The sequence below is a fragment of the Festucalex cinctus genome, chromosome 8 (assembly GCF_051991245.1).
Source record: "Festucalex cinctus isolate MCC-2025b chromosome 8, RoL_Fcin_1.0, whole genome shotgun sequence".
NCBI classification, from domain to species: domain Eukaryota; kingdom Metazoa; phylum Chordata; class Actinopteri; order Syngnathiformes; family Syngnathidae; genus Festucalex; species Festucalex cinctus.
In genome coordinates this window covers 17562045-17578296 of record NC_135418.1, presented here as the reverse complement: position 1 = coordinate 17578296, position 16252 = coordinate 17562045, and the positions used below count along the sequence as shown (strand labels likewise).

Sequence of the window (16252 nt, the reverse complement as noted above, 5' to 3'; positions counted from 1 at the left end):
ATCTTAATGATAAAAATAAGTGAAAGGGAAATTTATTTAACACTGTTCATTATTGTGATTATGTGTACTGACGAGTACAGAGCTCTAAATCAAACATTTATTTATTTATTTATTTATTTTACATTTTTATACACTATTGGACCTCACCAGATCATGCATTTCATTAATTGTGTTGCTAATGTTTTCATAATTACAGGTGATGCAAAGGCTACTTTGACATCCTCCAACTCACACCAATCAATCAATCAATCAATCAATCAATCAATCAATCAATCAATCAATCAATCAATCAATCAATCAATCAATTATAGTTATTTTAATGTTTTTTGTTTTTATCAGTTTTAACTCTGTTGAAGGTGACAAGAAAAACAGATTTTCATGAGCTCCTCATTCGGTACCAAAACAAAAGTAATCTGTAATAAGATGACAATTTTTTAAAGAAGCGTTTACTTGAGGATCTTAATTAATCATTAATGTGATATAGTCACAAATCAGACCTTGACACAGACAGCAGAAAGTGGAGGAAAGTACTGAGTTATCTTTATTATCTTAACTGAATTATTTGTACTCATGTGGCATTATAAAGAGAAATGTTATTATTCTAGTTGTAAACAGTTTCTCTGCATTTCTAGAAAAGCTCTATCAAGCTTTTTTTTTAATAATTACATTAATAATTATGAATAAATAACACACTTTTTCAACACCCAAGTAGGGTTGTAGGCCATGTCAAAAGTTATATTGTAATATATTCTGAGGGTCACTAGAGAATGGCTAGCTGGCCATAAATGGTCCCCGAACCATAGTTTGAACACCACCCGTGCATGTTTAAGAATAACAATACGCACCTTTCTGTACAGTTTCGTTATATATTTTCATGTGCATCATCGGGGAGGTGCTGTTCCTCAAGATTTTCCAGTTGCCGCCGTCCTTCTTGTCACATGTTCCTATCTGGTCAGTTCCTTGGTCGGCCCACCATAATTTATCACCTGCAGGATGAAGCACAGAATGACGACCGAGTTGAACCGCACTTGATATTTTCAAATGATACCGGAATGAATGTTTTTGCAAAGGCAAGAGAAACTTTACCCATGATGGCCAGAGCGGTAGCCTTGGTAAGCTTGCCCTTGACTCCTTCAAGTATTTCAAGCCCGGAGCCATCCAGCTGGCAGCGGTTGATGGTGCTGTTTCCTGAGCTGATCCAGTAAAGCTGCTCGGTGTCAAAGTCAATAGAGAGCCCTGAAAAACGAAAAAGATCCTTGGTGTTTAGTTCAAACTTAATTTAACCTGTGTTTCACAAGGAACGCTTTAAGATCCTAAATAGCAGGTGTTAAATTTCATGTTCATGGTGGCGGTGTTGCATATGATCTACTTAGACTGTGATCTTTTGCTAAGATCACAAATAACTGATGCTAAATTGTGGTGTTTAAAACTTGAAACTTAAGCATGTCAGTCATAAGTCTCAATGGTGTGATGTGAGCTGGGAAAAAAAGGTGGACAGATAGTGGATGTGCCTTCGTCATCGTCATGGTGTGCAAAAAAAAAAAAAGTGGCGCCCAAAAAAGGAAAGACAAAAAAAAAAAAAACCATGATGAAGTTAAAGGTGCGCTCCGACATTTTCCCGTGCTGTTTGTAAACGCAACATTCAAAACTGCTCAAGGAAGCCGAGGAGAGCAGCCATCCAGGAACGGGCGTGAAACCAGCCCACCAATCAGAAGCGGGAGTTCGCACAGCCAAATTTGCATATCGGGGCTGTCCTGTGAAAACCAATTATGTCCATTTTTTTTTCTTTACATTTTTGGGATGTCTGCGTTCAGTTTCATCCAAAAAACGTAAAAATATATTTTTTTTAAAAATGGACATACACTGTAAGTGTTTTTCACAGGATAGTGACAAGATGCAGACAAGACACAGGAATCAAACTCCTCCAATATGTCTGCAGAAACAGTCCACCAATCAGGAGCGGGCATACGCACAGCGAAATTTGCATATGCCACTGATAGTAGCTTGTCTCCACGGCTTGGCTGGGAAAATAAAAAAATGGGTGTAGGGGGCCAAAAATGCTTTTGCACCTAGGCCTCTCCGCTACTGGGCATGACTCTTTTTTGTGATTGGCTTCAAGTTAGCCCTGAAATCAGTCAGAAGTTTAGAAACCCGTTTTTTCCTTTTCTTCATTCAAACCTCAAGTGCTAGAAATCTGTAACAATAGCGCTCAAAATCAATCTTTGAAACTGACCACATAATTTAAACAGCCAAAATGAAAAACCCAACTAAAACACAAGTAATAAGGAGTTAATCTGTCATTTGGAGTTTTATCAAAATAAAATGAGCCAGTTGGAAACAAAAATGCAGAAAATGGATGAAGGCCCATTTAGTTCGTGAGCCTTTTGCAATTTATTCCACAAAAAAAGGACAGCATCTTTAAGTGCTCTTTTACACAAACACAATATAAATCAAAAAATCAATACATCTGATTATAACTGGCTGGATGTTTGCCACAAATAATCTCCGACAGCCGTGTGCATCGGGTCTGCAAGCGGTCAAAGCAGACCTTCGAACTGGAGTGCACACAATGCAATGATAAACTGAACCTTTAAAATGGGCAATAAAGCTCAAGTTAGCAGTTAAAAAAAACAAACTTGTAAATAAATGAGAGAGCGTGGTGGCTATAAGAACGATATGCTACTGTGTTATCTCTATAAAAATGTAATTTTACATTATTTGCAACTGCAAGTGGTTCAATCTTCAGCCCATAACCCTGGTCCCATGGCAACACAAGCCCAAGGATCATCCGAATAAATACAAAACAGCTCACTCACCAACGGGGCCTTTCTGGTCGGTGAATAGGACACTTTGGTTGCTGCCATCTGTGTTGGCAATGCTGATGTTATCCCCATCTGTCCAGTAGAGCTTCCTGGGGAAGGCAAGCGGAGAGAATCAGTCAAGCTACAGCAGCTCAAATGTTCCTTTATCCAAATTGGCATCAAAATCAATGGGTTCTTCCTTTTGGTGGAAACCTGTGACGACTGAATAACGCGGCTATGAAAGCGTGCTGGATTTGACAAAAACGCATAGCAACAAGAACGCAGCGCTTTAAATTTGGCTCCAAAACACATCGAGTGTCTGTGTTGCTGCCTGTGTATAATGTTTAAAGAGGAAGTCAACCCCCCAAAAAAGAAATTTGACGAAAATATGCTCTATGCACTCCGGTTCGAGTCCAGGCTCGGACCTTCCTGGGTGGAGTTTGCATGTTCTCCCCGTGCCCGCGTGGGTCTTCTCCGGGTACTCCGGTCTCCTCCCACATTCCAAAGACATGCATGGCAGGTTAATTGGCCGCTCCGAATTGTCCCTAGGTGTGCGTGTGAGTGTGGATGGTTGTTCGTCTCTGTGTGCCCTGCGATTGGTTGGCAACCAGTCCAGGGTGTCCCCCGCCTACTGCCCAGAGCTAGCTGAGATAGGCGCCAGCAGCCCCCGCGACCCTTGTGAGGAATAAGCGGTCAAGAAAATGGATGGATGGATGGATGGATGCTCTATGCAGCTGCACTGGTCGAAATATGGTTATGGCATGAGTTAAGCAGCAAAATCCAGCCGTTTTTATCTATCTCAGGAGGCGGCCATTTTGCCACCTACTATCGTCTGAAGATGACATCACAGTTGCTCAGGTCTCAGGTAACAACCAATCACAGCTCAGCTTCAGAAAACAGGTGACCTGTGATTGGTTGTTGCCTGAGCCCATCTTCAGTTGACAGCAAGAGGCAAAATGGCCACCCCCTGAGATGGATAAAAATGGCTGGATTTTTGAAGAGTGTCATGTTTAGACTAGTGAGGTGAGATATAATAGATAGATAGTGAGATATAATATATATATATATTATTGTCAAGAAATGTTTAAGGTTAAGTTTCCACCACGCCATTAATTTAATTGCTAAAATGCCTTCAATTCAAGTAACAACAGGATGTAGTAGACTTTTGTCCCGCCCCCTGACACTCCCCGCCTCTAAACACCCCCTTTCAGTGTGTTAGTGTCAGAAAGAGGACAAATGCATCGAGCAGCATATGGTCTTCATTTTCCCCCCACGCCAACAATGCTCACGTCGGAAACATTCCTCCATTCAAGTATGCTTTTAAACACAGGAAGGAGAAGATAAAAGACAGAAAACCACAACGTTTGCTACACAATCTCGACTTTGTAATCCACCTCAGAAATAGAAAAAAACCCTCTAGATTGGGTATAAATACAGATGGTCCGTCTCTACTGTGCTGGTTAGAAGGGAGGCCAGGCAGGTTTGGTTTGGGGAACTCAGCAGGGGATTAGGTTTCAAGACACTAAGGAAAACAGACATTTGCTAAACACGACAGGAGACGAAGGATGGAGGACAAACAAGAAAACAGGAATAGGGACAGACAGACTGTAAATAATTCAGAGACCAGTGGAGTGTAAACTCCTTCAAGAATGGAGCAAGATTTTGCAGGTTAAAGGTGATATCTGTGAAGTTTCAAAGAGACATTTCAATAAGCTCTACTTTGACAAAGTGTGACAGCTTCTATGTGTGACTAACCCCAAAATGGGATGCAGCACCAGGCAGTGAGGTTTGTCCAGACCCTGGATCACAGCGTTTTTGAATGAGCCGTCCAGCCTGGCAACATTAATCTGTTTCTTATTGGCGTCATAACTGGTCCAGAACAGATTCCTGGACACCCAGTCGACCGCAAGGCCATGAGCATTGGGCAGATCTAAAGATGGATAAACACACAGTAGACACAATATGATAAACTACGCAATTATTTTCGCTGTATACAATATGCAGCCGTACCTTGTCTTACAAATTTAATTTAAATTACGACTAATCCAGAAGAACTATTGTAATCCATAAGAGGTGCTTTAGATTGTGGGATGATGCAAACAAACACTAACAAAGTACAATAAACAGAAACACATTCTTAGCTCTCCAAAGCAGATAAAAATAATACCTACACTTTTGTTAGTAATTTAATACGGTGATATGGACTCCTGAAATAAACGAGGGATTACTGTATCAAGTAAATGTTCCCGATTGAATGAAAACAAACAAAAAATGTTCTTTACAATAATATATTCTGCGCAGTTCCACTAGTCTAAACACATTTAGTATTTTTGCTTCATAATGCATCTGTGAAATATGAATTTGGCCGCAAAATCTACTTGTTATTATCCATCTCCTGGGGCGGCCATTTTGCCATTTTGTGTTGACCTGAGAATGACGTCACAGTTGCTCAGGGCTCAGGCAACGACCAATCATGGCTTACCTGTTTTCTGAGTGTAGACATAAGACATTAGCAAGCTGAGCCGTGATTGCTCATTCCTTGAGCAACCGTGATTTCATTTCGCAAAATGGCCGAACTTGAGATGGATATGAACAGGTGGATTTCGCTGCTTAATTCATATTACATAAACGCAATATTAATCAGAATGCCATGTTTAGACTAGTGGGTGTGTATACAACATATCGTTTTAAAAAAAAAATGTTTTTTTTTTTGGTTGGTTTGCTCATTAAAAAAATGACAGTATTTTATGGAAACCTATTAAATAATAAAAAATGAACTGGTTTTAAAAAGCGTTTTTTTTTTTAATTTTATTTTTTTTTATTTGCTGAGTGACATCAAGAGCGTCTGAGCATGAGATACGGCTTCAAGCTGCTCTTTGTAATTGTTCTCAATTTGTAGTTGTGCGTTTGGCTGTTTGTCCTGCTCAATAAATGGTGTCGAGTATATCGCGATATACACATGCGAAGGCATTAAATCACTTTAATCGCTCAAATTGTTTTTCACTTCATTTGAGTGGCAACAACTTGAACTTTGGCTTGTAATACATAACGAAATATATATACATTTTAGCATGACATGAAATCAGTCCTCTGTAGTTTTAAAGGGACATTAATTAATGCAATATTTCTGAGTCATACCAGCGGAGATGACAGTTTCAACTCCGGTGCCGTTAATGAAAGCTCTCTTGATGGTCTGGGTGCGGACGTCTGACCAGTAGATGCGATGCTCTAGAGCGTCGTAGTCCACCACAGTCACATTGTCGATGTCGGGCACGGTGAAGGAGATGATGTAGTTGTAGTACGGGTTGTCTATGTCCACTCCTCGGATCTCAATTTGCCGGGCGTACAGCAGGAACTGACGATACTCTGAGGGAGGCGGAGGAGATGAGATGTTTTTTTTTTTTCTTTGCATTTCCAGAGGCTTACGTAAACAATGACTTTGTCATTACAGCTGCTTGAATAAACAGTTCATGTTCCTGCAGCTTTTGCATCAATTACGTCTGGCTGGCTAACTGGATTGCACAGCGAGGAGCTATCCATTACGATTGCAACGGTCTCGCCAGTCCTATTATCACTTAACTGGCGCGGTAGCCAACAAATGATAGACAGGAAGAGAAGAAGTGCGAAAGAGAGAAGGAAGGGAATAATAACAGTGTCAAGCTGGATCAGCCCAGCCAGGCGAGGTGCGGGGGGTTGCGGTGGATGCCTGCATCAGACAAGAACGGGCCTCTCCATTCCATTACCCCCGAAGAGAATAGCAAACCCTGCCCTGAATACTAATCTGAAACGCCGACTACACACACAGTCACTTCAATGGACACCAAAGCCGTCATCATAATGGCACCTCAAAGTGGAGAAAGAAAAAAAAAAAAAAAAAAAAGTCTTGCTTAATGCCAGACTCCCTCTCTCCCTCCCTCACACTCATATACAGTATACATAAACAAAAATAAACTATCCAGAAAGGACAAGGATTACATTCTGCTTTCAACAAGCAAGCGAGGAGGAATTACGAGAGTGAGTTGAGAATTTGTCTTCTGCTACAGTGTGTGTAAATGTGTTCACGCTTACCATAACAAGTACGCTTGTCAGGCCTGAGTTTCATGAGGTGGGGGCAGCCACATGAGAACGTCTGATTGTAGTTGATGAGGCATAGATGAGTGCAGGGCTTCTTGCCATTTTTAGCTGCGCATGGGTTAGGCGCTGCAGAGAAAAAAATATTTTATATGGAAACACAAGATTCATCATTTGTGGATCTAAGACTACAGTACGAGGGATATATAAGCGACTAATTTTGAATTAGTGCTTCCTAGGGCACCTGAAGCTTCACCAGGATATAATAGATGTCTGATTTCTGGGATACTGAAATTGCGATCACATCATGCATGACATCATTCACGTTTGCTACAAGATTGAATGTTAATGTTGAGGTTGAATGTTTCGTAAGCATAGAGCTGCCAATCTGGAGAAAACATTTTTGGCTGGCGAGTATGTTCGAACATACTCACAAATACGTTCGAATATACCCGCAAATATGTTTGAAGATACTCGCAAATACGTTCAAACATACTCGCAAATATGTTTGAACATACTCGCAAATGTGTACAAACGTAGTAGGCTACATGCTACAAAGTTAGCATACCTTCCCATAATGACACGGGGTATTATTTGCACATGCGAGAGTGAAAACAAAACCCCCTTTTTTTTTTTTTTTTTATTTAGGTTCCTCATTTTTCGCCCCATAATGCAATGGGGTATTACGCTTGTGCACTTGAGTACCTCAGCAAGTATATTCGAACGTATTTGCGAGTATGTTCGAACATATTTGCGAATATGTTCGAACATATTTGCGAGTATTTTCGAACATATTTGGGAGTATGTTCGAACATTTTTGCGAGTATGTTCAAACATATTTCAATACGTTCGAACATACTTGCAAGTATGTTCGAACATATTTGCGAGTATTTTCGAACATATTTGCGAGTATGTTCGAACATACTCGCCGGACAAAAATGTTTACTCCACATTGGCAGCTCTACGCTTCCGTAGAATGTAAACAAACAACTACAGTCTTCCAATAGACATTCCTTCATTGGCGAGTTAATGCACATACAGAAGGAATGGATAAATTTCTCCTGTCCCATTTAGTCTTCTCTATTGCCTCACTTTATTTCATTTCAACATCAGCTTTTCTCCCCCTCCATGTGTCCTGTGGGATGCAGTCTTCATCGAATGGATGTCAGATGGCTATATATCCAATAGTGCTGGCATTCTGTGCTCAATTAAATAACACAGCTAAAAGGCTGAAAATGGCCCAACACACCAAAGGGAATGGTAACAGAGCTGTTCTAAAAGGAAGCTGGTCAAAGTGATATGTCATGACCAAAAACATTGAAAACAATTCATAACGGGTTACGACGATACACAATGAACACTAAACAACAACAACAAAAAAGGATGTAAAATTACAACTAAAAAGAAAATGACCACAAATTCTTTTGTAACAGTCTGCCAACTCACAGGCGCCTCTTTTATCACCCACACACGCTCATTTTGGAGCAAATGGGTAAATATTGCCAAGTCAAGATTTGCCATGTTGATAAACAAAAAACTGTGGGTCACGGATGGGGTTGTGGTAGTCTAGTGGATGACTTCCAGCATTTTTTGGGGGGGTCTTGATATGTGCGCTGTGATTGTTTGGCAACCAATTTCGTCCAAAGTCACTTGCTCATTTTTTGGTTGAATTGTGGAATGTGAAAGATCTGTTCATTGTAAGTCCTTAGTTTTCATATATGAAATGGACAAAATCATACAGGAATAGAACTAAAATGAATCCTTACCACGGTGAACTAAATTCAACTAGTTAAAAAACAAACGAACAAAAAAACACGTGTATACTGCAAGTAAGTGTTCGTTTTTTTTTTCTCACCCTCAGGCTGTCTGGACGGATGGTAGACCTGGAGGTCAAAAGGTTGCGTGTTGGTCCTCTGGACGACAGTGACGTTGCTTCCAGTCCACTTGTTGGCCTTGGCCAGCGTGTTCGTCCTCCAGTCGGTCCAGTAAACTTCACCGCCGTACATGGTGACGGCGAAGGGGTGGGACAGATACTCGTGGCCCCTCAGGACTTCAATCAGCCCCGAGCCGTCGTATTTGGCAGAATAAATGGCGTCGGACCTACAATGAACAAAACCCGTTTAATTGGATTTCCGACTTAATCCAAGGAATACGAAATAGCCTGTTGTGTTTTGACCTGGCGTCAATCCAGAGGATGCGGCGCTCCAGATAATCAACAGTGAGTCCATTTGGCCAGCCTCCATTGCCCGTTTCCTTGTGGATCGTCTTTCTGCCTTCGCCGCTCATGGATGCGGCTTCGATCCTCGGTAAGCTGGCATCCCAGTCAGTCCAGAAGAGGATCCTGAGAAGAGTTTACGTTGAAGGAAAATTGCTGCTTATAATGAGTGCTTTGCAGTGCAGGTTGTTACCCATCACGGGGATCCAGCGCGATGGCTCGAGGATGCTCCACATCTCCAGCCAAGAGTGTCGTCCTCATGGTGCCATCCAGTTTGGCCACTTCGATTTGGTCCAGGTTGCTTTCCACCCAGTAAATGTTTCCTGCTATCCAGTCCACCGCCAGGCCCTCGGGGGTCGCCAGCCCGTATTGGATGACCACGTCGAAGCTGGTTAGAGCTTCACAAGCGCACAACAAAAACACATTATGTGAATGTGAATCCATTTGTGGCATTGAATGGCCATTTTACAATAATACAAGAAAATCTAACATAATATCACTTAACGTTCCAATTGGGAGCTTCTTTTCTTAAGCCGTTTGAAAAATATTTTAACATTTATGGATCATGGCATTCCAATTCCACTGTGCCCCAAAGGAGAAATTGACTTTGCTTCAGGCTTTCCAAATTATGTAAATATAATGTAATCCAGCAAATTTTATTCAGAGCTAACATTGCATTGCATTAATTCAAATACTACTTTTTTAATGTTTGGGAGGAAGCACAATCAGTTATTTGATTGTACTTGAAGTGAATTGCAGTGACTGGCGGGCAATAATACTTAAAAAGAAAGATGTACAATGGGGTGTATCAGCATCTTGGTCATAATTGACAAGCTAAGAATTTTTAAAATGCAATTTCTGGTCACAGAAGCCACCAGGAAGCCAAATCACACTACACAGACTGAATCGTTTTTTAATGAGTATGGTGCTGCCTTCTCTGCAGCAAAATTTAGAAACATTTGTGAAAATTTACAACTCATGATAATTTACATAAAAAAATAACTTCCAGCAAAACAAAGACCCATTATGAACCAGAATTTTTTTTAAAAAACAACCATTTTGTAATATATCAACACACAATAACTGCCAAACTAATTTTGCAAGTAAGTTGATGGGACAAGTTAAAAGTTGCAACGTCAACTCTGGTCTACTGCTTTTAGTGGTTTTTTTGCCATACAATATAGTGTCAAGATATTTAATACACATCATCCTATCAAAGTCATCATTTTGGTCTCGGAAAACACAAATCTCACCTCCGTTCTCTGAAAGCTTCCCACGATAGATCTTATCCTCCACAACGTCAGTCCAATAGAGGGCACTCTGGCTGAGATGGAAATCCAGGGCGATGGTGTTTCTCAGGCCAGGCACCAGCACGCTGAACTCTCCCTTATTGAGATCAATGCGGCGTATCTCGTGGCGATTTGAGAAAATGATAAAGGGTTTAAAAGGATCTGTGGGAAATGGAGGATAAAAGTCACAGGGCACATTTTTAAAGGACACAGTCACCCAGATGGCAAATGGTTTAAGCCTCAGCGTGGCCGCTTCTCAATGTGACTTATTAAAAAGCAGCTGCACACCTCCATGCGACTTGACTGCTGACGGAAAAGTGCTCAAATCCTGGCCGGTTGCAACATAGCATAAATAAAACAGGGTATTTGTGTCTAGCGGGCAACAGGATGAATGAAAGGTCTGGCAGTAAAGCGCAAGATCATTCATCACGGGAACTGTGTTGGAAGAGGACTACAAACTCTGTAACTGGATAATGGCATTTAAAGCTGATTCAAAGTGACTGGAAATAAAAGCATCTTTACTCATCTTCCGTACTTAATAGCACTTGAGATTCTTTGTATTTTACCCTCGTCTCAGGTATGCTTGTGTAACTCAGTATTCAGTTTTAGCATTTTTAGCTAGCACTTTTTGGACACCTTGCCGGGACCTCCGTATATATTAGGGGTGGGACAAAAAACCGATTCGACCAAACCAACGGTCGTCAAGGGGAGCTCAACGGCCGTATCGGTAGCAAACTCGTCAACCGATACAAAATCCGCCGCGAATCCTTAGATACATTGCTTGTAAAGCTGTGGACCGGATATCGCGTTGCTGTGAATCGGTTGCGAGTGAGGCTTTATGGTTTTCATAACAATAGCAAGAGTTCTGCACCGTGCTCTACTTGTTTTGTTTACATTTCAGTAGCAGCACTATTCAAGCTACTTCCGTGTTTACAGAGAGCTAGCAAAGTTGCGCTCAGAGACGCTTCATTCCCCGGATGTTGTAAACATAATGCAAAGACGTTACGCACCTTTTTTTTTGGGGGGGGGGGGACGCCTACCGTCAACGCCGTGCTCGCGACACGGCACGCGCGCTCACGCGCAGTCGCGCACAACAAGTGACAACATGCAAATGGAGACAGTTAGCAGAAGCCGGTGCCGTACATCTCGGTATTTCCCATTGCTATCGAGTCCTCTCGGTGCACTTGTATGTCCCGGGCCGGCGTTGGTACTGCGCGCGAGCCAAAAAGAATAACTCCCGTGACGATCCAATGCATGGATTCAAACGACACAGGTATGTCCCACAGCCAACACACCAGCTAAGCTAAAAGCACACTGCAAGTATCTCATTTCTCAGTTTGTGGCTCCCTGTCAATGTACACAACTAGCATGAGCAGCAGGGAACTGAGACGTGCCCGCAATTACGTCATCAAACTCAAAATGAACGACAGCCCAAAAAACAAAACAAACAGTAGTGGTTCCGTGGTCATCGTGTCTCAGATTAAAAAAACAAAAAAGATGTCATACATTAACCAAAAATGAATGTGATGGCAAAGATAAACAAAAATTGTTAACAACAAAAATTGTTAATAAAAAGGGAAATGCACTTTTGGAAATATTTTTGGATATATTAAGTTGTTAAAATGTGTTTGATAGATTTATTGTTCCATAAGGTGGCTTCATATTTCTTTTGGCTGGACGGTAGGTTTATTTCATGTCTTAAATTTATGTTTCTGAAATACTTCACAATGTGCACATATTCTGTTTAATTGTGTTGGTGTCTGTCTAAAGGTTAAATATTTATATTTAACATTAAATTATCAACCTTTTGTTTTCCTGATCCTTATTTTGAAGAGAAAAAAACAAACGAAAAAAAAACCAATTATAACTGTCAATAACTAATAATAAATATTTAAACTGATACATTTTTAAGTCATATCGCCCAGCCCTTTGTTGCGGTATATTTAAATAATTGATTCAAAATATAAAAATATAGAAGACATATTTGTTGTTGTTCTTTTTTAACACATTTGTAGATACTGTAAAAATTTGTGGTGTTTTAAGATTGTTTACAAGCAACAAATGTCACTATAAGTTTTGAATATTGAAATTAATCGTATCGAATCGAAAATTGTATCGTTCCCAAACTTAATCGAACCGTATCGAACCGTTCCGTTCTGAAAGATAATCGTTTTTCAATCGAATCGCAACTTGTGTATCGAGATACATATCGAATCGGCCTCATGTCAGAGATTCCCACCCCTAGTATATATGCAGTATTCATCAATCAAATGGTTCACGGATGTCTTTAAACATTACACAAACATTTCAAGCAACATTTTTTTTTCCCTACCGGTGCTCTTGCAGTTCTCCATATCGGGCTCCAGTTCCCATCCCTCATAGCAAGAACACTTCACACTGAATTTGTCTTGTTCGCAGCGCTGACTGCACTTGAGGTGTTTGGCACAGAAGCTCTGGATTTGACAGGTCTTGTTGTCTGAACGCAACTCCATGCCTAGCGGGCAGGAACAAATCACACCCTCGCCAGGGGCCACGGTGCAATTATGGCTGCAGTGGCCATTGTCCAGTGAACACAAGTCTGAAAAGAAAGAAAAAAAAGGAAATTCAGACATTTTGGAGCTGCCTATGTGAATATACATGCATAAATATATGGTTGTATATAATATATAATGTGTATACTTTCATATATACATATTCTGCTACTAGGTGGCATCAGTGTTTCATGTTGGACGTTGGTGATAGGAACAGAGCAATTGGTATTTGGAACCAACTTGTGAACTCCAGGCCACTTTGTTCATTGTAAATTACATTATTTAGTCACCATTCCCCAAAAATAAATATATTTTTGTTTTCACATCAACATCAATTGTATTTCAATTTTGAATGCTTCTGGACATTGTAATGAATGTTTTTTAATGTAATTTCAGGCCTTAATTTGAGCAAAATCAATTTAACGACTTTTAATGCTTTTAAATGGCCCGCAGAAACACTGTAACGTGTTTGTGGAATATGAATTAAGCAGCAAAATCCACCCACTTTTTTTTTTTTTTTTTTCCCCCCCATCTCATTTTGCCACATGTTGTCAGGGCTCAGGTAATTAATGCCCAATCACGGCTCATCTGGTTTAAGAAGCTGCGCTGTTATTGGTCGCGACCTGAGCCCTGAGCAATTGTGATGACATTTTCAGTCGACAGCCGTGAGATGGAGAAACAGGTGGATTTTGCTGCTGCCCATTCCTGTTCTATTATTGTTCTTATCGATGAATTTTTGGGAACTGTACAGAAGTTAATAAAATAAAAATCACTGTATTTAAAATTCACTTTAAAAAACGTTGAGTGTTCAAGTACTGTTGCTAACATGCAAAATATGAATGTGACCCTAATAAAACAGTGACCATGTTCTGCAATGGCAATGAGCTATAAATCCAGTTCCACCAGTGTGATACAATTACTTGAGAGTAACAGGTGGAATCAAACTGTACTTCTTGGGGGTACAAAGATTTTCGTTTCACTTATTTTCATGTTTCCGGCACCAAAAACAAATTCTTCGTTATGCTGGTGCTTACCACAGAGCTTCTCATCGGAGCCATCTGGGCAGTGTTCCGTGCCATCACAAAGTTTCTCCGCAGGCAGGCAGATGGTGGAGTCATTGGCGCACACGTGGTGAGACAGTTTACACACAAGCGCCTCGCAGTTTTCTTCGTCCGAATTGTCCTCGCAGTCGCTGTCTCCGTCGCACATCCAGGCTTTGCTGATGCACCGGGCTACAAAGACACGACTGCGTCACTTCAAAACATCCCCAAATCAATTCACCGGCGGCAACGGCAGACTCCTCACCGGAGTCCCTGCAGCCGAATTTGACTGCCGGGTCACACATATGCGTGACGCCCTCGCAGTTCTTCTCGTCACTCAGGTCCATGCAGTCGGTATCCCCGTCACAGCGCCAGCGCAGGGGAATGCACAGGCCGTCCATGCGACATTGGAACTCGTCCGTGTGGCAGCCTCCAGGTGGACGAGTGGCTGCAGGGAAGGACGGCGTCACTCATCTCACATGTTCATCTAATTCACACCAACAGCCGGCAGCTCAGACAAGCTGTTTATCCGACACCAGACGGTCCTTGTTTAATCATTAAATGGCTTATTTTGTTTACGTCTCGGCATAATAAAAGTGATAAGTCGGAATGTTTATGTAACAGTGATTTTATTAAAAAGCCAATTAGTTGTCAGTAGTCGTATGTATTTTCTGTCTGGGACCGATCCAAGAATCTGTTAAATCTCCTGCCTAACATGTAAATATAAACTCTGGCTAGTACCAAACAGACTTAGCCAAGAGTCAGAGAAAAAAAACGAAGCAGCCGCCCCCTCACAACGACACATTCATTCCAAACAAGCATTTGTGTTCAATAAATAAATAGCAATTTGGTTCGCCAGTATTTTAACGCCAATTCCATGCGCAGCATATGATGCGCACCTGAGGCATGCGTGAAAATGGCAGCGCTTATCAGGATGAGTCCGATGGCATTCACGGCTGGTTGCCGTGATGAATGTTGCTATGAAGTGCAGTCATCACCCAAGGCTACAGCTTTTACTGTTATACATTAAAAAAAAAAAAAAAACTCAGGCAGCAAAGACTTAATTTAGACATCCCTCGAAGCATCTACTTTGTTCAGGGTCAGACTCTAATTTAGCTAACAGTAATTTAGATGAGCTTGTTTTCTTGGTTTAATGAAACAAAACTAATTTGAACTAAACAAGAAGCAGGACATAAAAAATGTTAAGGATTTACTAAACTAATTTTCAGAGCACTTCTGTTAATCGTCAATTCCCGTTGACGACGATGCCTATTTTTCGCCGAGTGCATCCACATATTCGCCGAACGCAAAAATAGTCTGAATGAGAGGCACTCATCCTGACCAACGTAAACCTGCTTCAGTCGGTAGTAGGGGTGTTAAAAAAAAATCGATTCGGCGATATATCGCGATACTACATCGCGCGATTCTCGAATCGATTCAATAATCGGCAGAATCGATTTTTTTTTTTTTTTTTTTTAGGATTCACACCTTGGGCATGGAAGAATGTTATATGAACGGAACATTAAGCCTTAATATTTTATTTTAATGCTGTTTAAACATGAAACAGATTACAACCTCTATAAGACTGAAATTTCAGATAAATAAATAATACATTTTCATATAAATCTTACACTCTACAAGCTTACTGATTAGTATTTTCTAAATTTGAATGAAAAAAATCGCAAGAATCGACTTATAAATTCGTATCGGGATTAATCGGTATCGAATCGAATCGTGACCTGTGAATCGTGATACGAATCGAATCGTCAGGTACTAGGCAATTCACACCCCTAGTCGGTACTCAGTGTATTTTTTCGAGGTTTCTCGTCATTGTGCACTCGTCTAAAAGTGGGCCTCGTCATCATCGATGTGAAGTGGCGATTAATGGAAATGCCCAGCTCTGTTCATGTTAAAAATATCTTATTACAAAAAAGTAAAAGATGAAACAGTCTAACTAGACCTTGTGAAATTGTGATGGAATGATGTGAGAGAGAGAGAACAATTGAATTGAGGGGCTGTAATGTTGGTGAATATTGTAGAGTAAATAGGGATGGGCGAGTATCGATATCTGATATCGGCCTGATACCCGGCCTTAATTCAAGGTGTTGGTACTCGCAATGGTGGCTGATACTCTTGTGGTCATTTTATGATCAATAACTAGAAATGAGAAATTAGAAGAAAAGAAAATAGCTAGTATTTTTATGTGATTTTAAGAAAAAAATATTGGGATATGTATATCTTTCTTTAAAATTATCTGTATTTTTGTTGTGGGTAAATTTTATCTATCAAAATTGCTAGTGGTATC

General features: G+C 40.6%; 1 protein-coding gene and 1 long non-coding RNA gene across 6 annotated transcripts in view; one reads left to right on the top strand and one right to left on the bottom strand.

Annotated features, from left to right (window-relative positions):
* LOC144023246 (low-density lipoprotein receptor-related protein 1-like) overlaps window positions 1-16252 on the bottom strand; it is a 120783-nt gene that overhangs the window by 37408 nt on the left and 67123 nt on the right. For all 5 annotated transcript variants that reach the window (XR_013284509.1, XM_077528453.1, XM_077528455.1 and 2 more), the window contains exons 21-33: window positions 14213-14395; window positions 13942-14139; window positions 12709-12954; window positions 10341-10538; window positions 9281-9485; window positions 9049-9213; window positions 8728-8972; window positions 6870-7001; window positions 5940-6167; window positions 4557-4731; window positions 2817-2911; window positions 1087-1236; window positions 846-986 (exon numbers count right to left, since the gene is read on the bottom strand). Coding sequence is in view for 4 of the 5 variants with exons in the window: in XM_077528453.1 (XP_077384579.1) it covers window positions 846-986; window positions 1087-1236; window positions 2817-2911; window positions 4557-4731; window positions 5940-6167; window positions 6870-7001; window positions 8728-8972; window positions 9049-9213; window positions 9281-9485; window positions 10341-10538; window positions 12709-12954; window positions 13942-14139; window positions 14213-14395 (2361 nt within the window). In the remaining variant the exon portion in view is untranslated. The remainder of the gene's footprint in view (window positions 1-845; window positions 987-1086; window positions 1237-2816; window positions 2912-4556; window positions 4732-5939; window positions 6168-6869; window positions 7002-8727; window positions 8973-9048; window positions 9214-9280; window positions 9486-10340; window positions 10539-12708; window positions 12955-13941; window positions 14140-14212; window positions 14396-16252) is intronic.
* LOC144023249 (uncharacterized) lies at window positions 11496-14351 on the top strand. Its single transcript, XR_013284510.1, has 3 exons — window positions 11496-11649; window positions 13947-14038; window positions 14121-14351. It is a non-coding gene; the product is annotated as an uncharacterized LOC144023249 (long non-coding RNA).